At 36.6% G+C, this 23286-nt stretch overlaps 1 protein-coding gene across 25 annotated transcripts in view; it reads left to right on the top strand.

Annotated features, from left to right (window-relative positions):
- Positions 1–23286, top strand: part of LOC118203271 (NADPH oxidase 4-like) — a 365714-nt gene that overhangs the window by 224296 nt on the left and 118132 nt on the right. For 18 of the 25 annotated variants that reach the window (XR_015038575.1, XR_015038569.1, XR_015038570.1 and 15 more), the window contains one exon: positions 5914–6025. The exons of 5 other annotated variants lie outside the window; for them this stretch is intronic. Coding sequence is in view for 12 of the 20 variants with exons in the window: in XM_085807830.1 (XP_085663956.1) it covers positions 5914–6025 (112 nt within the window). In the remaining 8 variants the exon portion in view is untranslated. Of the gene's footprint in view, positions 1–5913; positions 6026–23286 lie in introns of those variants that run through there. 2 more of the 25 variants (XR_015038577.1, XM_085807831.1) reach the window with 2 other exon arrangements.

The raw sequence follows: 23286 nt of genomic DNA on the forward strand, positions 1-23286 counted from the left end.
ACTCAAAACTAAGACCTTCAAGCGTTAGTTTCCCGAAAAGTTCTTAATTGATTTCATCTTGCATACAGATTGCTACAATTCCCAGGCAAATCCTAATTCTCACTTCTCTTTCGAAACAAATATATACTATCACTATTAATGAAAGAAAAAATTTCATTTTGTGAATAACTGAATATGAAATGTAATCATTTATTAAAAAATGAACTTTTGTAAAAAACTCATAAATCAATATTCTGAAAATTTTAAGTGCGGTGAAATACAGCATTTAAGTCTCTCCCTTAACCCTTTCAGTCCCAATGGGTTAAGTCCCAGTAGATGCTTAAAGACACCTAGAGAGAATTGAACGCATTAATTTACTACATATTTGATGTCCCACTGGTAGCAGGCATCATTTTTAACATCCCCATTACAAAATTGTTGCGCGCATCTTCTTATAGAGGCTTAGTGACAGACTGTCAATTTCTGTTTGTGTGATTTGTGTCATTTGTGATAATTACCAAGAAGGCATAAAAAAATCAAGTCAGTTGAAACAAATAAATTGGGATTGAAAGGGTTAAACAATTTAAGATGTTTTATAAATTTTCAGTATTTAGTTATTCAGATTTCAACCAGTAAAATCATCTTCTCCAAATGCCATTTGTTAAATGTATTTAAGTCCTCAAAAAAAGTATTTTCCCTTTCATTTAAAGATTTTATATTTTGACAACTTGCACATCCTTGTTTTTGATATTCTGCACTATATCACACGTAAAATTATAAATTTTTGCTCATAAAAACTCACAGAATCATGAGTCTATTTGAATTAATTGTGTTTCTTATATCCAAAACATGTTTAATATGTTGAAGACGTATATTAATAGAGTTTTATAATATATGTTTAGTGGGAAATATGCACTAATATATAACATGCATTAAAATAATTGAGTCACAGGTTGGAAAACCTGTGACTCAATTATTAAGAAACCATGGTTATTACCAAAATAAATAAGGACAATGTGCAACATAATAAGACTACAGAAATGAATGAGGACTGTATTTAAAATAAATAAGGACTATATACAGCTCCTCACACTGCCACATAATCACCACTACGTAAGAATTAAACATGTTGCAACAATAAAATGAGCAAAAAAGAGAGAGTCTGTGCAATCCATTACTCCAAAAAAAGCATATGTTTCGAGTATATACAAGTATTAATAGATAGTATGAATCATAACCAACACACTAAAAGTTGTACTAAACTACAGCACACTAAAAAATACTATACTTCAAAGGTAAAGAATTCTTAGGACAAAGAATCGCCACAAAGTAGACTCTCTCTCAGAAATATTAATTTTAATTTCGCTACAGATTTCTGGAGTGCATAAATTTAGATATTCTGAAAATTAAGAAACACAAAAGAAAAACATTAAAATTGTCTTAGGAAGTTTGTCACTGTAAGTTCAATAAGTAATTACAAAATTTTCGAGTAAAATGTATATGAAAATTTAAATAAAATACTCTTAAGTGCTTATAAGAAATGTCTTAATATAAAAGTTTTCTTCTACCAATGGTGGCCCTCAGCGGACTTCAGTTTGGCCTCTACTAAGTGATGGTCACTTTATTACGGAGGCACCTAATTATAGGTGGGCCACATTTGCCTCCTATGAAGGACAGTTACAATCCTGCCTTCTCCGAGGTTCGAACCCGGGACCTTTGGTATCGCAGCCTGGCGACTCAAACCACTATACCGTCTAGGCGGTCTAAATATAAATGTAAATGTAAGCAATCCTATTTAAAGTGACTACTCAAAATTCCATTCTTTTTAATCTTGAGTGAATGTGGTGAACTTGCGTAATGATTAAAACGAATGTTTATTGTTCTCAAAAACACTGTTCGTCTTAGAGGGAGATAGTCACCAAGAAGGTTCACTGCAAGTATACATTATTTCTAAACAAAAAAAAAAAAAAAAAAAAAAAAAAAAAGCTGCAGGAAGATTTTCGTGATTTTCCTAAAGTATAATGTGCATGTGAACCAGTACCAGTTCCTGAGAATGTACTCCACAAAGGAATCCCACCCCTTCAGATAGCCGTAGTGTGCTTTGGCATAATCTAATAAATATAAAACCTACTGAAATATTATATAGCTGTCTTTCTTCATAACTAAAAAATCAGCATTCAAGTAACTGACTGCACGCTTTGCATGAAACTTTTAATGTCATTTTAAGAATAAACTGAAACAAAACAAGAAATAATTTTCTCTATAAAGTGTATTAAATTATCAAAAATGAAGAAAATAATCTCAAAATTAAATTAGCAATTTTTTTAAAAGTAAGATTATGCAGTTACTTACCTTCCTTTTTCTAATCTTTTATAGATAATACTTTTCATAAAAAATTACAAGTAAAAACTTTATAAAAATGATTTATTAATGACCTTTGTTAGTTAACTATTAATATTACTTTGTTACTATATATATTACTTTGTTACTACTATATATATTACTTTGTTACTACTATATATATTACTTTGTTAGTTAAAATTCTATTAAGTGCTATAAGTTGCATTAATTTTCTATGCTTAAGTCTCCTTCTTATATTTTCAGCAAAAATTTATTAGTTAATAAAAAATATGAAAGTAAAAATTATCCTTCTTTCCATCTTGCGCTCATAAATCATTACGGGAATATCCATTTACAGTTATTAAAGCCTGAAAAAAGCATGTCTGCGATGTTATCGTCATGCGATGATTTGTAGATACTTTATTTTTTACCACGATATTTTCGACGACGATGTTTTTAAACTGCGAAGTTTTTGAACTGCTTTATTTTCGACGACGATATTTTGTACGACGATGTTTTACGACTGCGATGTTTTCTCCCACGATATTTTGTAGCACGACGTTTTCGTCCGCGATGTATTTGCCGCGATGTTATCGGCGAACACCTCGACGCCAACGTTTCTACGCCGGGGCAGTTCGACGCCGTACGTTTCGACGCGGGGGGCAGTTCGACGCCATAATTTTTTTTTCGTATTTTTATTTATTTTTAGAATAAATATGACGTAATATAAATAAGTAATATGACTGGTTTTTATTTATTGAATTAGCGATTGTTTGCATGCATATTTGAAATAAATTATATGTGTGAAATATATAAATTATATGTGTAAAAGTGTTCTAGATTTTTTTTTTTTTTTTTTTTTTTGTGTGTGTGTGTGTGTGTGTGTCCCAGATTAGGGAGAAGCCCCCCTCGTCAACGTCAAGGCCCCGGGACATGAAGGAGATTGTTCTTTTTTATTTATTTATTTTACAAAACAGCATCAAAAAGGCAAAATACAGAAATGGTAAATAAACATATGGTTACAAAGAAATTATATTGCAGGCAAATATAATTACAGATAAATAAGATTACACATAAATAAGATTAGAGATAAATAAGATTACACCACAGAACTGTTATTATACTAATCCACTGCAAAATTATGCGCCACACCTTTCAGGTATTTGGTTTTCCCCATGTGTAACGTGTATACGAGCCAGTTTCCCTTAGAAAGTCCTCCACGAAGGTATCCCTCCCCTTAGGCAGATAGCCCTAGTGTGCTTTGCCGTAATTAAATACACACATATATTGCATTATTTCTCGATTTTCAAAATCTTCAACTATTACTTTAATTCTCATATCAGCTCGCAGATACCTGCGGCGGTTCATCTCACGTACAAATTGTTCATAACATTGATCAATTGATTTTTGAACACGTCTGAGACCATCTATGAATTTCCATAATGTGGGGTGTGAAACACCAAATTTGGACTGTATACGCCTATGCGCTGCTTCCGCGAAATTATTGGTGCGTCCTTCGTTATTTAAAGTTCTAGCATAACATGACCACATTTCTGGTTTAAAAGTAGGACGAGAGAGTCGATTATTTCTCTGAATCCTTCCAACGTAATGATCTCCAAAATAATCTAAAATTGGGGTTAACTCATTAGGTAAATTCTCACTCAAAACTTATAAAGCATTTTCAAGTTCTTCGATAGGCACAAAACTTAACGTAGGAATCATACGTACATAGAGAGCAAAGTCAACATCGGTATTATATCGTTGCATTAAATGGAATTCTGCTAATTTGCGCTTCATATTTTTCACAAGGTAGAACAAGCACCCTTGAATTTCTGAGTTTGGAAATTTGCTTGAAAATGTGTTAATTAAGGCAATTTCAAAATCTAAAGAAATTTTTTCGGCGTAAAAAGTGGCCAGCTGCCTTCAATTATTTCAGTCATACGTGTATGCGTTTTTTCTGCCTTGTAGGGTGAGAGGGCATAAATGATTGGCAATACAAAACCTCTACGTTCGGCCATAATAACAAAAACCTGGGAAGAAAGATGTGGTGCTAGACTAAAAGTTCCATCAACGTAAGTATTTGTTACGCGGTGAATCCAATCGCTGACACTGTCTTTTTCGAAAATTAAAATTCGGTCTTGATCACTCGATCCCAAATCGCCGATAACAGAAGTTTCGTTATTTTTTCCGTGATATTTATAATTTTCTGGCAGTTCAATGGAAGCCTTGTCAATTGGTTGCGACGGGGCTGCATTATGTCTTTTCTAAGTAGTTTAATAACTATTCTTACAGCTTCTGTACTTGGAAACTGTCCTAATGCTCCAACAGACAGCTCTTGCGTTTCTTCAATGCGAATTACTGCGGGAGTTTCTTGTGTTTCAACAGCCCTTCGCTTTATTTATGTTAAAGTGCGGACAACTTCCACGCGTGCTGCATTTTCTTCATGAGCATGATTGCGAACAAGTTTTAAAAATTCAACTGTAACTGCATCAGTGTAAATTCTTCCTTTACATTTATTGTTTTTGGACAATTTAACTCCTCAACGCCACGAATTTTTTTGCTCCATTTTCTATATATTTATCGAAACAGTATAAATATCCATCGTGTTCATACTTTTCTTTACCTCTCTTAATCATATATTTTCCGCTTCCAGACATTTCTACGGCTGCAAGTGCTAACATTGAATTAAAAAATGTCAACTGCTTCTCTACTTGGGGGCGTCCAAATAGGTTACGGGGCTCTTTAGAGAAGATAAGGAATGAGCATGCAATATCGTCAAGCACATTTCCGATTCTGGAGTACGTTTTAGCAGGGAAAATGGATTTTGTGTCTTTCTCAAAAAAATCTATTATAATATATATTATATCAAGCATATCGCATTTATTTGAATGATGATACAAAATTATTCTAAAAATAAATAAAAATACGAAAAGTATGACGTCAAACAAAAGCAAAAAAAAAGTATGGCGTCGAACTGACCAAGCGTCAAAACGATCTCGTGTCGAATTGGCCACGCGTCGAAACGCTGGCGTCGAACCGTTGGCGTCGAAACGTTGGCGTCGAACTGACCTGTACCGCTGCTGACGTGAAAAGAATCAGTAACTGAACCATTGCGCAGTTAAAAATTCTAAAATTTAATCAGTGTAATGAAGAGGTTTGTAAGCAAGAAATTTCACTTGCGTATACGAGCCTGGTTTCGAAGTATCTATTTAAAATGAAAGGAGAGAAACCAAAGAAGTGAATGACAGAAAAGACGGTGATATGGAAAATCAATCTGCTACGGCGCGGCGGGAACTTTTCATGCTAGAGAAACTGCAATTACTTGAGCTTTATAGAAAGTGCTTATACACTTTTTCTCTTTGTTTTTCTCACACATATAGTTGATTTTCAAATTGATATCTTTATACTTGAAAATAAATTTGCATTTGGTTAAAACAGATAGTGTAATATCATAGTTTTTTTATTAACTCATCAGTTTTTTAAACCTGAAAATCTATTATTGGGGCCTGCATTGTTCCTGTTCAGCTTAGATAATCGAGACTGTGCTTTTTATTAAAAGCTTATATACTGAATAATAATAGTACTTTTTTATAGTATAGATGTAAAACATATCAGGAAGATTAAAAGGCTTCATTTCTTCTGGATCTGCAGAGAAGTGGATGTATTTAACTGCTTTTCCAAGATACTTTGTGAAATGTTTGAAATGGTAAGATGAAATATGATCCATATGTGCATTATTCGCATTTTTGAAAGCATATTTAAATTATATGTGCGATGTTCTAAATATATGCAAACGTTTGTTTCATGTTCATTTGCTTGTTTATTGTGTTATGTTGATGTGAAATGTGCTACGCAGATTCCTGTTTTCTGCTTGCTGATAGCTCTAATAGTCATAAATATTCGGCTTTATATTTTTGCCACGATTCATTCATGGAAATGCCGAAAAATTGGAACTAAAAATGTTTTTTTTATATTGCGATTCTGCAGCATTATTCTGGGCTCTACTGCCTAAGCAGTACATCCCAGAGCAATTACAGATTTCCTTACTGAGCCTCAGAAGGAATGGTACATGAAATGTATCCCTCGTAGGAGGTTTTGAATGGTGAAAAGAAGAGAAGAGGCGCCTTGCCTCTGTATCAGCTAAAGTCGTCACGTAATTGGTGCCATATATAGCACTAGAAAAAAACCAGGTAGGCGGTGGGAAAGTTGAGTGTTCCTAAATGTGAGAGCAGCGTCAGCTTCCAGGTGGTGGTGTCCAATCCAGTGAACAAACGAGATAAGAAAAGGTTTAGTATTTAAGAATTTACATCATAAGGGAAACACGTAGTTCGGCTATGTGAAGTTGTGGGGAGAAACCGTTTCTCCGTAACAGTATAACTAAATTTCTTGTTTATTTATTTCCCATAACTGAATAGGTTATTCGAAAAATTAAATCAACACGATTCATGACAACGTTGGATCTAACGTCTGGATGTTTCCAGATTGGCGTGAACCCTGAAGACGTTCCGAAAACCACATACATTACGAAGTCAGGCGTTATTGCCTTTTTAAGAATGCTGTTCGGCTTATACGGAGCACCCGCAACTTTTCAGCGAGCAGTGCACATAATCGTTAAGACGTTCATTTACTTAGACGATATAATAGTTACCACAGATACAATCGACGAACATATTAAATACTTACATGAAGTGTCTTCACTTCTAAATGAAGCTGTACTAAAATTCGAAAAATTAAATCAACACGATTCATGACAACGTTGGATCTAACGTCTGGATGTTTCCAGATTGGCGTGAACCCTGAAGACGTTCCGAAAACCACATACATTACGAAGTCAGGCGTTATTGCCTTTTTAAGAATGCTGTTCGGCTTATACGGAGCACCCGCAACTTTTCAGCGAACAGTGCACATAATCGTTAAGACGTTCATTTACTTAGACGATATAATAGTTACCACAGATACAATCGACGAACATATTAAATACTTACATGAAGTGTCTTCACTTCTAAATGAAGCTGTACTAAAAGTAAATGCCGCCAACTGCATATTAGCGACTACAAATCTTCATTATTGTACAAAATATCAAAGAAGGTTTTTGAACCTGAAAACTCTAAATTAATAGCTATCGAAAATTATCCTCCACCGACTCTACTGCAGAGACATTTTTTTCATTATTAAGCATGTGTTCATATTATGGAACTTTCATTAAAGACTTCGCTAAAATAGATGGGTCCTTGTTACAATTAAAAAGGAAAAAAAGTCCGCATTTGCCTTAAAGTCCTTATTTTTGCGGGCCCACCAGCGGCCGAGCGGTAAAGTCGCTGAATACTGGTAGTTCGGTACGATGTTCGAATCCCGCGAACGGGCTGGCTGCATGGGTGTTTTCGTGTTTTTCCCCATGTGTAACGTGTGTAGGAGCCAGTTTCCCTTAGAAAGTCCTCCACGAAGGCATCCCTCCCCTTAGGCAGATAGCCCTAGTGTGCTTTGCCATAATTAAATACACCACAAATACACCTTATTTTTGCGGACTGAATGACGCGATACGGAAGACTCCAGTAAAACTAATCTTAGGCCGAAAACTATTTACGCCGTCGAATAAATTATTCATTGTGCGAAAGAGAGTTCCAGATTTCAAAAATGTCAGATATAGTGAAAATGATAGACGAAGCAGTAGGAAATTCAGATATGGCAAGGGAATAGCAGAAGTTATATTATGAGATAGAAAAAGGCGAGAAATGAATTATAAGGTGGGATAACAAGTACTAAAAGCGAAACATTCATTAACATATGCTGGGGAAGACAGGGTAGCTAAATGTTTTCCATGATTTAAAGGACCGTACGTAATTGAAAGAATTCGAGAAACGGTAGTTTACTTAAAGATAGAAATGGGGAGTAAACAGTTACAAATATAGACCAGATAAAAAAAAAGCCATATTTGATAGAAATGAGATGCAAATTTTTAAAGATGTTTTTAGGGAACAAATCTTCAGGATATGTCAGGAAATTCAGGGCAACAGGAAAAATCGGTGCCAGGGAGGAACAGCGGCAAAGCACCATTGACTTCAAAAGTGACATCCCGATAGGAAAAGACGTGAAACCTACACTAGGGATCCACAACCAAAAGAACAAGGAAGAAACCAGAACCTAAAAGGGAAAAGCCTTCAAGAAAGCAGCCAGAAAGAAAGGAGTCCAGTAGAGCATGAGAACGCTCAAAGGATGTTCAAAGTTCGCTCAGAAATCGAGAAAACGCTAGGCCCCCTATGCCCGAGTACATCGAGAAAATGACATCGAGGGTTCAATGGAACAAATGCCCAGCTGAAGAAACGTCAACAATGCTGAGGAAGCCGAGGAAATTCCAGCGTTCTGGTTCACCTGAGTTTCTGCATAAAAGTCCAGCGGGATCTTCAAGGGCAAAGAAGCAACCAGCGGACTCGGAGAATTCTCAACGTCGGGGAAAGGTGCTGAGAGTCTGAAAAACACCCCAGAAAAGAAAAGCCCAGCCGGATGAAAGAGACTCAGCCAATGAGAAGGTTCATTGTAAGACAAGCAAACATTTTCCCACGTAGAAACAAGTCCTCAATAAAAGAATAGAGGACTTCCGAAAATCAAAAAGATAAGAGGAAATTTATTTCTCCTTAATAAGAGTCAGTTGTTTTATGGCTTAAGATACTTGAGAATGAAAGAGTTGCTATTCTCTTTTGGGTTTTGCCTCAGGTGAGACTATTTCAGTTGTTTTAACTAGCAAGAATCTCGGAATTTAAATGTGCAACTGTGCATATTGATTCTAAACTGGTCTAGAAATAGGAACTTTTAGTCTGTGAGACTGACATGATGAAATATTAGCGAAAATGTAAAGATATTTTAAGCAACTTATGTGCCTTCACGTAGAGGGAAAACTCAATTTTCAAAACATAATGTATTGCAAATGTTTCATTTAATGTAATGTGTTTAATGTTTTTGTATTTTAAATGCTAAAAGTGCCTTAAATACACTGACTTCCAATAAGTATTTGGACACCTATGCAAGTGACAATATCTGCGGTCCTAAGGTACGTCACGGAATCCGCTGTTATATATCATGTAAGAAACAGCATCGGCTTTAGTCGCATGCAAGATGTTTCGCAGTTCGGAGCTCTCTGATTTCGAGAAAGGCATAATTAACGGGTATCACAAATGTGGCCGATCCTTAAGGGACATATCTAGCGATCTGAAGTACCCAAAATCGACAGTGGCCTATGTGATTAAGAAGTGGAAGGTGAGCGGTGATTGTCGGAATGTGCCCCGTGTCAGCAGACCAGCGAAACTGGGAGATAGAGACCGATGAGTGCTGTCCAGAGAAATTCGGAAGAACCGCACCCAACCGATGGCCCTCATCCGCGAGAAGTTTCAAATAAAAGACAAGAACCTTAAAGTATTAATTTTTGTGGTGAAAAATTTACAGAATCCAGTCATTTTAGGCATGGAGTTCTTAAAGGCCGCGAAAGCCAAGCTCAATTTTCAGGATAATTCGATCATGCTGGAAATGGATCGGAGGGGGGTGGAGCCGGTGAAAGAACCTCAGGTAGACTTGAGCCATTTGAGTGTCCAGAAAAGCCAAATCATCCAGCAAGTGGTGAGTACTTTTTTAAACTTGTTCTCTGAACGGCCTGATAACTGTCAAATTGTAACACATGACATACAACTAACTGCCGATAAACCCTGTAGGGCTAAACCCTACAGGTATGATCAACAGAAAGAACACATTATTGAAGAACACATTAAAGAAATGCTGTAGAACCAGATATTAACGCCCATAAATAGTGAGTACGCGAGTCCAGTCGTACTATGTAGGAAAAAGAACGATTTCCCTCCGTCAGAAAAAAGAGCTTGGAGGTTTGCTATCGATTACAGAAAACTCAATAGTATTACTAAATTCGCGGTTTACCCTTTGCCGGTGATTGAGGAAATTATTAGAAAGATTAAGTCTACGAGATGTATGACTACATTGGACTTAACTTCTGGGCTACTATCAAATACACTCATGTCCATAAATTAAGGATAATTCGGAGTCACACGGAAATCGAACTCTAAAATAAATATATCACCTGTAAAATCACTACACACATCTTCAAGAATCATATGCAAATTTCCGGAAGTAACCAGATGACACCGATGGTAAGTCACAATGACGAGAGTGTAAGAGAGTGATATACACTGACTACCAATAAGTATTTGAACACCTATGCAAATGACGATATCTGCGGTCCTAAGGTACGTCACGGACTCCGCCGGTATATATCGTGTAGAAAACAGCATCGGCTTTAGTAGCATGCAAGATGTTTCGCAGTTCGGAGCTCTCTGATTTCGAGAAAGGCATAATTAACGGGTATCACAAATGTGGCCGATCCTTAAGGGACATATCTAGCGATCTGAAGTACCCAAAATCGACAGTGGCCTATGTGATTAAGAAGTGGAAGGTGAGCGGTGATTGTCGGAATGTGCCCCGTGTCAGCAGACCAGCGAAACTGGGAGATAGAGACCGATGAGTGCTGTCCAGAGAAATTCGGAAGAACCGCACCCAACCGATGGCCCTCATCCGCGAGAAGTTTCAACAGGCATCCAGGAGTATTGTTTCAATGAATACCATCCGTAAGGCAGCTCATCTGCTTGGTTTTATGGTCGTGCTGCTGCCCATAAGCCTTTGATCACAAAGTCCAACCGCGCTGCTCGGTTAATGTGGTGCAAAGCACATCGAAATTGGACCGTAGATCAGTGGAAACGGGTTTTTGGTTCTTTGGAGTGACGAATCAGGGTTCACCCTTTACCATTCAGATGGCAGGGTCTGGATCTGATGTCTACCTGGAGAACGTCTCCTGCCAGAATGCATTGTGCCAACAGTCAAGTTCGGCGGAGGTGGATTTATGGTCTGGGGTGTTTCTCCTGGTATAGGCTGGGACCCTTGGTCCCCATTCATGGTAAGCTCAACTCCGATGCCTACTGCACTATTTTGGATGACAATGGGCTTCCTACGTTGTGGCAGTTTTACGGGTTGGACGCCTGTTACTTTCAGGACGACAATGCCAGTTGTCATGTTTCGACGTTAACCAAGGCTTGGTATGGTGCCAGTGGAGTTCATCGAATGGACTGGCCTTCCCAAAGTCCAGACCTGAACCCTATCGAGAACCTCTGGGACGAGTTGCATCGCCGAATTCAGAGGTGCACTATCCGTGCAAAATCGGTGAAGGAACTTCTATGTCTTCTCCAAGCCGAGTGGAAGAAAATACCACCACTAGCTGTCATACAAAGACTTGTGGAAAGTATGCCCCGGAGGGTCCACGCTGTAATTACCTCTCGTGGAGGCTCTACCAACTATTGATTTTGAATAAAGTTAGTTATTCTTTTCTATCACAGGTGTCCAAATACTTATTTGTAGTCAGTGTATATATTTTATTGTAAATTAAAAGTTTGCATAATTGAAAAATGCAAAATCTTATAGTGTGAATGAGATGCTTGGATGTAAGCTAGCAAATTAAAGAACATTTTATGTTAGAAGCAAAAAGCTAGTCATGTGCATCAGTTTAAGGTTAGATTTTCCAGCCAAAATGAAAGTTCAAATTACGCTCTTGTTAGCGCATTAAGGGCAGTTTTGAAAGTAAGGTGTTTTTGAGATCTAGTGGATGCGAACTTCTGACTTGTAGGATGTGAGTTAGGACTTCTGACTTGTAGGATTATTCGTGCGTGTTACTTAGTATACAAAAGACACTGACTCGATCACTGCAGCACATTTTACTTGAGGGGAGCAGTCGGGAAAATATTTTATTGATAGAATATAGGAATTCCGAAAGTTGGTATAAATTTAAATGAAATGTTTAAATAAAGAAAGGTTTAGAAAAGATAATTTAAATTTAAGTAATGTACTATGTATTGAACTTTTCTGCTAATATATTTTTTCTTCCAAATCTCTGGAAGGATTTCAGCAACTGAAATATTGTAAATAGACGAAATGTGTGAAAAATCCACCTCTTTGTCAATTAAATGTAAAACTTAGTTAAGTTAGCATAAGTTATATGTTATTGTAAGAAGTTGGCTCATAGGTAATTAAGTTCTTAACGAGTTCTTTAAAGACCTCCGCTGCGTACACGACGCTTGAGTATTGCTTTTTTTATGAATACGGTGCCATTTCATATGAAAATGCTTCGTCTTATTATTGAATTCAACTAATAGTACAATATTCTAAGTTTCAGCTTTTGAGTTAAAGCGTCAAAATAATTACCCTGATTAGGAAGTTCTTTTAAAATTTGAGCTCTCGTATTAGAGGGGCAAATTTATTACTTTAATATTAGACTATTTCTATTTTTAAATTTGAGCTGCTGTATTAGATTGGCAAATTTATTACGTTAATATTAGAATATTTCTATTTTGAAATTTGAGCTGCTGTATTGACAAATTTATTACGTTACTATTAGAATATTTCTATTATAAAATTTGAGCTCTTGTAATAGAGTAGCAAATTTATTACGTTAATATTATAATATTTCTGTTTTTAAATTTAAGCTCTTGTATCTCAGAGTCCCAAATCACAAAAGTGTTTTGCTGTTGGAATAAATTTGAGCTATTGAATTAGAGTAGCATATTTATTACCTAATATTAGATGATATCCGTTTGAAATTTGAGCTCTTTTATTAGCGTCCCAAATCAAGAGTTTTGTTGTGAAAATCAAGTTAGAGACTTGATTTTTTTATTTACTTTAGTATAATTTTTTAAGAGCAAGCTTCGCAGATTTTTATTGGACGGAAAGCACATATTTTTTATTGTATTGAGTATTTTTTAAATACTTTCAGTCATATTCTAATTTCTAATTTGAAAAAAGCTAGATTGAGCAACTTTATTTTAATTTTTAGTATTGGCATTTTAAAATTAATTTTGATACGCTGTCCAAGAGTTTTCTGTTTAAAAAAAAATGTCATTTCTTGCCAAAGGTAGAAAACAAGATTTAATAGCTTAGCTTTGGCTGAGGTACAGCTTGCATGTGATCTTGGCCATAGCAAGAAGCAGCAAGAAGGTTTGGTTTGGTTTTGGTTTATTTAATTATGGCAAAGCACACTAGGGCTATCTGCCTAAGGGGAGGAATGCCTTCGTGGAGGATTTTCTAAGGGAAACTGGCTCGTATACACGTTACACATGGGAAAAACCACGAAAACGCCCATGCAGCAAGCCCGTTCGCGGGATTCGAACCTCGGACCGAACTACCAGTGTTCAGCGACTTTACCACTCGGCCGCTGGTGGGCGCAGCAAGAAGGACTTTTGCGATCGTGACGAAATTTCGTATACAGAAACATCTTGATCGAACATGGAAATGATCAAAGTTTCAAGGCAAATGAACAGGAATTGCGATCATAGCGGGCATTTCTAGTGCGCAATTCGCAAGGTATAAAACTAGTAATAAAGGCGGAAAATTTATCTTTTTCTGTTGCTGCCATTGTAATTCCGTAAAGAAGCAACTAAAGATGCCATCGACGCTATCGAAGACCTTGCAGACAACTAAACGACTTCGAACGTGGTCGCATTGAAGGGTTGCGGGAAGCTGGGTGGTCATACCGAGCAATAGGCTGCCACCTGCAGCGTTCAGACACTGCTGTGCAAATATGTTGGCAGCAATGGTTGCTACAAAGAAATTGCCGACGAATTGAAGGCTCTGGAAGGCCAAGGATCACAAATGCGAGGCAAGATAGGATGATTGTTCGCCAGACCCGAACCACCCCAACGGTATCATTGTCGACTATTAAACACACTACAGCCACGTCTATACCTCCCGTGGTACCATCCACCATCTCACGACGCTTGTGTGAAACGGGGTTACGCTCACAGAGGCCTTTAAGACGTTTGCCTTTGACCCCACAATATCGGTGGAGTCGTCTGGAGTGGTGTTGCAGCCTATCATTATGGCTGGCATCAGACTGGCATCGTATAGTGTTCAGCGATGAATCCCGCTTCACCGTTGAAGCAAATGCACACCGTGTTTGTGTCTGGAGAAATGGGGCCAGCGGTCCCAAGCAGCTTTTGTTTTACAAAGGCATAAGGCCATAACCCCTGGTGTGATGGTGTGGGGCGCTATTTCTTATGACAGCAGGTCATCTTTAGTCATCCTCCGTACATCTTTAACAGCTCAACGATGTGTTGATACCATCCTGCGGCCGGTTGCATTACCCTTCATGGCACGTCATCCTGGGGCCATTTTTCAACAAGATAATGCCAGTCCGCATACCGCTCGCATATCTCTGGACTGTCTCCGTGCGGTTGATACTTTTACATGGCCAGCAAGGTCACCAGACCTTTCACCAATCGAGCACGTTTGGGATATGGTAGGCCGCCAGATTCGGGCGCCACAAAATATCGCAGATCTGGAGCGACAACTGATGAGTGCCTGGCAGAATGTGTCGCAGGTTGACATTAGGAACCTCTACAATTCCTTATCTCGACGAATTCAAGCATGCATTGCCGCCAGGGGCGGTTCTACCAACTACTAATTTAAACACTTAATGGGCGATTGTGATTCGTGAACAGGCACTATGATCTTGATTTTTTTATCATTTTTATTATCTGTGTATGAGCTATACACATTCAATTTCATCAAAAACAACCACTTCCTTCATGGTGCTTCGATGTTTTTGCAAAAGAGTGTAAATACAAAGGCTGCACTCTTAAGAGATTCATTCTGGAGAAGCCTGATAAAGCCCTCTCCAGAAATATTTATACGAGAACAGAAGGACAGCGTTAAACTGGAGTCGTTTTTTGGAGAAGCTAAAATAAAATCTTGTAAAAGGTACGAGGTATATGTTGAAAGGCTATAAGGTATTTTCCCTCCTTTCTGCATGCCTTCATGATATAGCGGTAGCACACCGGGCGCATGTTCGAGAGGTCCCGGAGAGGGCATTGCGCATTTGTCATGTTTCCTGCTTCTTTAAAAAATCCACGTTTCTCTACTGTGACGCCTAAACTAAAACACGGTGGTGGATGATGATTCTTCACCACCAGGATTTGGCGTTTAGGTCCCCTAATCACCAGTCGCCCTTTAAAAGGGGAGGAGTATATAAGGTATTTTCTCCCTTATTTCTGCATGCCTTCGTGGTGTAACAGTAGCACACTCAGCGCGTATTCGAGAGGTCAAGATTCGAGTTCTGTCGAGGGCATTGCTCATTTTCACATCTCCAGCATCAAAATAACCTAATAACATTACAAGGCAAAATGCTTTTTTTCCAAACATATCTTGATGGAACGCAAGGCTTGTGATTGTTGTTCCTGAGAAATATCGAAAGCAGTTGATAAGTTCTGAAGAAACAGCAGCCCATTTTGGTGCAACAGAGATGCATTATTTAAAAATTTTATTGGCGAAACTGTTACAAAGATGTCGAGAATTTTGTTAAAACTTGTGACAGGTGTCTAAGAATTGGAAAGCCGCAAGATAAAAAGAAAAATTTATTAAAAATTTTCCCTCTTATCATAGAAATATTTTCAAAAATAAATGTGGAAGCTTGTGAGTCGATGCCCGTGACACCTTCAGGAAATGAATATCATATAACTGCAGTTTGCGTGTGTTCAAAATATCCGGATACAGTTCCTGTCGCAAATCTTTGTTCAACCACGATTGTGTATGATATCGTTCAGATTTTTAGGCGAATGAGATTTCCAAAAGAGGTGCAGATCGACCAAGCAATATCTTTTATGAGTGCGCTGACATCGAATTTCCTGAAAAAATTCGGAGTTAAAGTTGTACGAAGTTCTGTTTACCACCCGAAATCCTGTAGAGAGAATGCTCCGAAATAAAAAGAATTCTTCTAGTCCTATGCCTAGAATCTGGTCCGTAATGGGATAAAATTTTACCTCAGGCTTTCTTTGCTCTTCGAACCACTATTCACGACAGTACATGTTTCTTGCCGGCAGAATTAATTCATGGCAGAAACTTAACTCCAATTATGCTATTGTATGAAAAATTAGCTGATAATGAACAGGAAGAAAATCATGTAGTGGACTATGTTTTTCAACTAAAGAATCGAATGAGGGGATGTCAAGAACTCGCTGTCCAGCATTATGGAAAAAGCCAAACTAAGGCCAAAAACTCTGGTATGATCGCAAAACCATAGAACGTAAATTTCAAGTGGCTCCTTCGAAGCCAAACAAATGATCAGTTAAATGGGTAGGTCCTGGAAAAATAGTTCAACGATAATCAGAGGCAAATAATATAGTCGAGTTTGCCGAGAAAAATAAAACTCAAGTGTACCATACTAATATGCTGAAACCGTATTTTTAACGAACAGAAAATATAAACTTGCTGTGTTTAGAAGACAGGACAAATGACTATGAAGATGAAATACGAGGTCTAAATTATAGCTCAAATACTGAAATGTCAGAAGTTTTGCTAGTCATCCAATTGAAGTCACTATTTTCTGAAGGTCAACGAAAAGATTTAAAGCAGTTGGTATATAAGTATTCCTGTATTATCTCTAATGAACCAGAATGTCCTGACCTTACTGAACATGATATTGAACTAGAAGCAGATAGACCTATATCCATAAAACCTTACCGGATGTCTACAGACAAACCGAGATTTTAAAAACTGAAGTAGGAAAGATGATAAAACTCAAAGTAATAGAACCAGGGAAATCGGATTTTACCTCTCCACTCATACTGGTTGATGTTCCTGGAAAAGAGGCAAGACCATGCATTGATTACTGTCTCTTGTACAAAGCAACCCGGAGACAATATTTTCCCTTGCCAAACATTGAACATTTATTAGAAAAAGTGTAATAGCCAGATATATAACTGTTCTAGATCTTGCTAGAGGTTAGTGGTAGATCCCACTAACTAAAAGAGCCCAGCGTTATTTTATTATACGTTTTGACCCATTTAAACCCTTAAAGTTACCATTCGGGCTAAAAAATGCACCATATGATTTTATAAGCAGCAGTTTGAGGACAGGATTGTTAAGAAACTGTGAAGAATTTGCTGTAACCTATATTGATAATGCCCTAGTATTCTCGCAAACCTGGGAAGAAATTATGAAGCACCTAGAAATTATTTTGGAGAAGATGAAAATTGCTGTCTTTGAAACCTTGCTGATGCGTTGCTGCCTTGCTGATGGAAACTGCATATTAAGCCTTGGAAATGTCAATTTGCTCGTACGACCGTGAAATGTGTATGTTATGTAATAGGACAAGGCCAAAGAAGACTAGAAGAAGAAAAACCTCCAAGCCGTAAAGGACTTCCCTATACCTACCACAAAAAGCAGGTCCAGTTATTTTTTATCGAAGATATTATCGAATATCGGAATTTTATCGGGATATTATCGAAGGTATATTTCTGAATTTTCTGTGATTTTTTTCACCACTGACAGATTTGTTAAAAGAAAAATGTTGCAAAGCGACCTAAATTGGACTGATGAGTGCCAAAATCTCAGCCATTTATCGCACAGTACGACGCTCTGAATATTGTTATTGGCGTTGTATTATCACAGATAAATGCTAAAGGTGAGGAACATCCAATAATACTTCTTAGCAAAAAAAAATTCAGTTATTGAACAGAAATACAGTACAATCGAAAGGATGTGTGCTGCCATTGTCTTTGCAGTATAAAAGTTAAAATTCTACCTAGATGGACCTTATAAGTACGAGTTCATTATTCAGACTGTTCACAATCCTTTAGTGTGGTTGGATAAAATCACTGGGACTAATCCTAGATTATTATCATTTTAAATATGAAGTTACGCATAGAAAGGGGAAGCACCATCAAAATGTTGGCAGTTTAAGTCGTTGTATCCAGACATCTCACAAATTAAAATATATATTCTAGGAAATTTAAAACGTCGTTATTTAAAGTTTTCTAATGTCGGAATATTAATTTTTTTATGTTTATTTAAAATGCTTGCTTGAAAAGCACTAAACACTTGTACTCATTTGGTCTGGTGTTTAATTGTATTTGTTGCAAGTATGCTTCAACATTTTTGTCTTGTAAACAATTTTAATGTATTTAGACTGAACATTTGTCCCGAAAGTTCCATAGAACTGAAAGAAAATTTTCTTCAAAAAGCTCTCCGTGAGGAATGAAGCTTAAGACTAATGTATTTGCGTTGCTATTTTTTTTTTTTTTTTTTTTTTTTTTTTTTATTTAAAGAAAGAGAAATCCTCGTGCACCACAAAGTATCGCACGAGACTTACAAATCGTAAGTGAAAAAGGCAGAATAGTAAGTAATATCATCAGTTTTCAACAATACAATGAAATCATAACAAGGAAAAAAAAAACACAAGTATATACAAAAGTATAAAAATGTATAAAGAAATCATTAACAGTGTTTAAAATAAAAGTCAACAAAATCATTGAAAGCTCGGTAAGCCGAAATCGAGGATACAAAATCATAACATTTCGGCGGCCAATGAATTCCAATGAATTTCAATCTACATTTCAAAAGATTTCTTGCTTTATCAAGCAGTGGGCAATCAAAAAGCAGGTGGAAAACACTCTGCTCAACGCTAAGATTGCAATTACACAAATTGGAAGATATCAGCTTAAATCGTTCAAGATAAACATTAAACTTACCATGTCCAGACAAAAATTGCGTAACTTTAAAATTGAGCAACAAGTCCTTACTTTTCAGTCTTTCAAAAATAGTTGGGAAGAATGCTTTTGTAACAGATCCCTTATCAGAAGAGATATAATCACAGTTCCACCGCTCAATCGTTTTAGCTTTAAATGTTTTTTTTAAATAAGATTTTGGAATATTTACATCAACGTTAATATCATTTTTAGTTGCATTCTTAGCAAGCCAATCAGCTCTCTCGTTTCCATAATTACCCGAATGACCACGGACAAATGTAAAAAACACTGAAATACCCCTCTTCTCCAGATCTCCGAGAGACTGCTGTATATTGACAATAATATCATTACATAAAGAGGTATTTTTAAGAGATTCCAGGGAAGAGAGTGAATCCGTACAGATTAAGTAGCTGGAACCACTTCAATTCTGGCTAATTATCCACTTGATTGCAAAATTAATACACAGAAGTTCAGAAATATATACGGTACATTCATTTCTAATGCGAAATTGGTGACACTCAATTTCAATATCATCTTCAAAAATAACATAAGCAAAACCAACTTTATCATCAATCCTACTACCATCCGTATACAGCACAAATGAGAATGAATTAACATCAGTGTCCGTACTATCCAGAATCTGTACTGGTTGTCTTACAGAAGGATGTGGTAGAACAGACAAGGGCAATAAACGATCAAAGTGAGAATTGGAGTAATTTGCAAGGCTATTCTTATAATCTATAAAAGTCAGAATAAACAAATCCAGTGGTGGAAATCCGGCAAGAGAGAAAACAGCATTGTAACTAATAGTTCGGTAACCGCTTATAACTCGCAGCAAAATTCGTCTTTGAACTCGAAGCAGGCGTTTAGAGTTAATTTTCTTTTTTAGAGACAATCCCCAAGCTCTACATCCATATGAAACAAGGGGTACGATGCCTTGTTTATAAATTAATGCGCTAACATTCGATTTAACACCAAAACTATTACAAGCAATTCGATTCAGCCCACGCTGAAGTCTCTCACATTTATTAGAAATGTAGGAAATATGCTTTTTCCAGTTAAATTTGCTGTCCAAAAAAACACCTAGATATTTAATTTCATTCACCCTCTCAAGAGGATTGTCATTTAAAAGCAATTGATATCCTTCATAAGTAGTATTTTTTCTATCAATAAACATGGCCTTGGATTTTGCATGGTTAAACTTTAACTTAAAATCTATTGACCAAAGATAAATGAAATTTATAACATCTTGGGCGAGACGAAAAGCTTTTTGCATTTCTTTTCCTTGAATACAAATCAACAAATCATCTGCAAAGGCAATGACTTCACAACTGAAGAGATCAGAAAGTTTCTGTAAGAGATCATTCATAATAATAATCCAAAGCTTGGGACCGGAAACAGAACCTTGTGGACAACCTCTTTGAGGTCGGCGAACACTTGAGGTGCCACCCAAAGTAAGCTCGACTGTCCTGTCTTTCAGCAAATCAGAAACAACATTAAACACATTTTGAGGTATCTTCATTTCTTTTAGTAAATTGAGAATAGCAGGTTACCATGCATTATCAAAAGCTCCTTCAATATCAAGAAAAATTAAAATAGTGTACAAACCTCTCATCTTACCCCTCTGTACAATGTTGCTAAGACGCAGAAGTGCATCCTCAGCACATTTTTGAGCAATGAAACCATATTGGTCAGCACTAAGAATATTTTCTTTATGTAGATGCCAAGTAATTCTGTTAGTAATTAGTTTTTCAAAACATTTACCTAAAGAAGAAAGAAGACAGATACACCTAAGATTATTCACATGTGGAACAGTGATACTTTGTTTCTTGGGTATCACAATAACAAGGGCGTTCTTCCAAGTTCGTGGAAAAGCACCAAGATTCAAACATATATTAAATAATCTATGAAAAACTGCAGGAAAAAGACGATGGAAGTATCCTATGGTTTCATTGGAAATAGAGTCCGGGCCAGGAGACCTGCCAAGCCCTAAATTACGAATTACATCATCAACCTCGGCCTGCGAAAAAGGAGGATCAATCTGAGACGCATAACTACTGCGAGCAGATGAGCGCCACTGAGTATGAAAGTCATTATCAAGTCTCACACAATCAGGAGGAAAAGCTTTATCAAGAATAGCATCGATAGTTTCCTCCAAGGAAGACGTAAAGTTACCGCTTGAAAGCCGAAGGCCCGAGATCTCAATCTTCCTCATAAAATTTTCTTTAATACCATAAGTGTAAATTTTTTTCCACACATTCTCATTATTGATATCGGAAAAAAACTTCCTCCAAGACTCTAATTTGGCCTCAATAAGCATTTCATTGTATTTTTTCCTTAAATCAAGGTATTTCCGCTTATACAAGTCCCTTATATCATTGCTAGTAGTCCTCTGGAACCTCCGTCTAGCCGCGTTGACTCTCTTTCTCATAATGGAAATTTCCAATGACCACCAAGGTACTTTTCGCCTACCAGTCCTTCTAGTAGGCATAGATTTAATACATGCCCGAAAAATAACTGAAGTCACAAAATGTACAATCACATTAAGTGAGTCAGTGCTCGAGCAAGAATCCAAACCATTAATGATCAAAGAAATATACTGTGAACAATATTTTTCAAAATATCCCCAATTTGCTTTTTTTGTATTAAACAAAATTCTACTGACAGCAATTAAAGAAGCATCAGAAACAGATAAGTCAAATTCAATCATTGCATGATCTGACAATGATTCACAGTCCGAGAGACACCAGCGGGTAACATTTGCTAGCAAATCAGCTCCCATAATTGTGACATCTATATAGCTTGATCCCTGTTCCGAACAAAAGGTAGGGCCACAGTCCTCATTGATCACATATAAGTTATAGGAGCTGACAAAATCTCCAAGCTTGTTTCCTCGAGCATCACTGTAGGGACTAAACCACAGTTCAGACTTACTATTGGAATCCATACCCCAAATAAGCTTTGCAAGATCCTTAGCCTGGAAGACCCGACTTATTTTATGCAAATCAAATTCAATACATCGGGAGGGCTCAAAGTAGTATGAAAATAGAAAATATTTAGTATCTTTAAAAATAATATCAAGAGTCACCATATTATAATCCAAGAATCTCAAATCCAAAAAAGTAGGTAGAAATCCGGCTCGAACAACAATAGCAACCTTTATGACCTCTGAGTTAAAATCATAGTATAACCTAAAGGAACTCGGAAAGCCAGGCATAAAACCATGATAAGAGTAAGGTTCTTGAATAAAAGCAACAGAAACATTGTTTACCTCCATATTCAAAACAAGTTGCTGAGTAGCAGCCTTACATCTATGTAAATTAATTTGAACAAATTTTAAAATAAAATTATGACTATTATCCATAATTTGTTCTTGCTATATTTTGACTTCTTATAAATTCATGACAAGAGCAACTTTCAGAAAAAGGCAAATGGCTTACATTTAATTTTTTTTTTCTCATCTTTTATTTTTTGATTGCGTCTAATGCAATTGATACAGACTTTCAAATTCTTATGTGGGCAATTTTTACTTTCATGTTCACGTGCACAGAAATAACAAGCACGTAGATTTTTACAATGTTCAGCACGGTGATTATATCCTAAACAATTAAAACACCGATTAATCACGACAAAATCATCCACCGTACAGATGCTCCAAGAAATTTTTAGTCTACATTCCTGTAAAATACCTCTACGCATGTCTGGATGCACCTCAACAACTAAATGTCTCGTATTTTGAAATTTCCTTAACGTAAATCGAATTCGTGATTCACTCCATTTATTTTCAGAGGCGATAACATCTGGATTTTGATTTTTTAAAACATCGAGAACATCCTCATCCCTTATCTCATTAGGGACATTTTTTATTAAGATCGTAGGATTCTTTCGTTTGGAAGGAAAGGTAGTTAATTCCGGTGATTTTACTTGAATTTCAGTTTGTATCCTTTTTAAATCATTTTCAGAGGAGCATTCTATCAATACCTTGCCATTTCCAATATTTTTTAGATTGAGAATACCCACTTTTTTCTCTACAGGATTAATTTGTAATTTAAGAATCTTCTTAATATCCTCTGACGAACGATTTTCCGAAGAAATGACAAGACCACAACTTAAAGAATTTTGTTTTGCATTCTCCACAGGAGATGGCAGCACAGCACTAGCATACGTTGGTTTTACGAAAATGTCTTTAAGACTTTCCCTACAAGCTTCACGGTAACCCAACGACTTAATACGTTCAAAATTCTTAGTAATCAAACACTTTAACTCACACATTGCATGCCTTGCCTCTTCACGAATATTCTGGTTCATATTACACTTTGACTCAATAGCCGTTTCAAGTTTATCATAGCAACATTTAAGCGCACTATAAAACACATCATCGTCTTCGTCCATCTTGGCATTCTTT

Source organism: Stegodyphus dumicola, chromosome X1 (assembly GCF_044657685.1).
Source record: "Stegodyphus dumicola isolate Sdum_Otavi_A_Nest chromosome X1, ASM4465768v1".
Lineage (NCBI taxonomy): Eukaryota > Metazoa > Arthropoda > Arachnida > Araneae > Eresidae > Stegodyphus > Stegodyphus dumicola.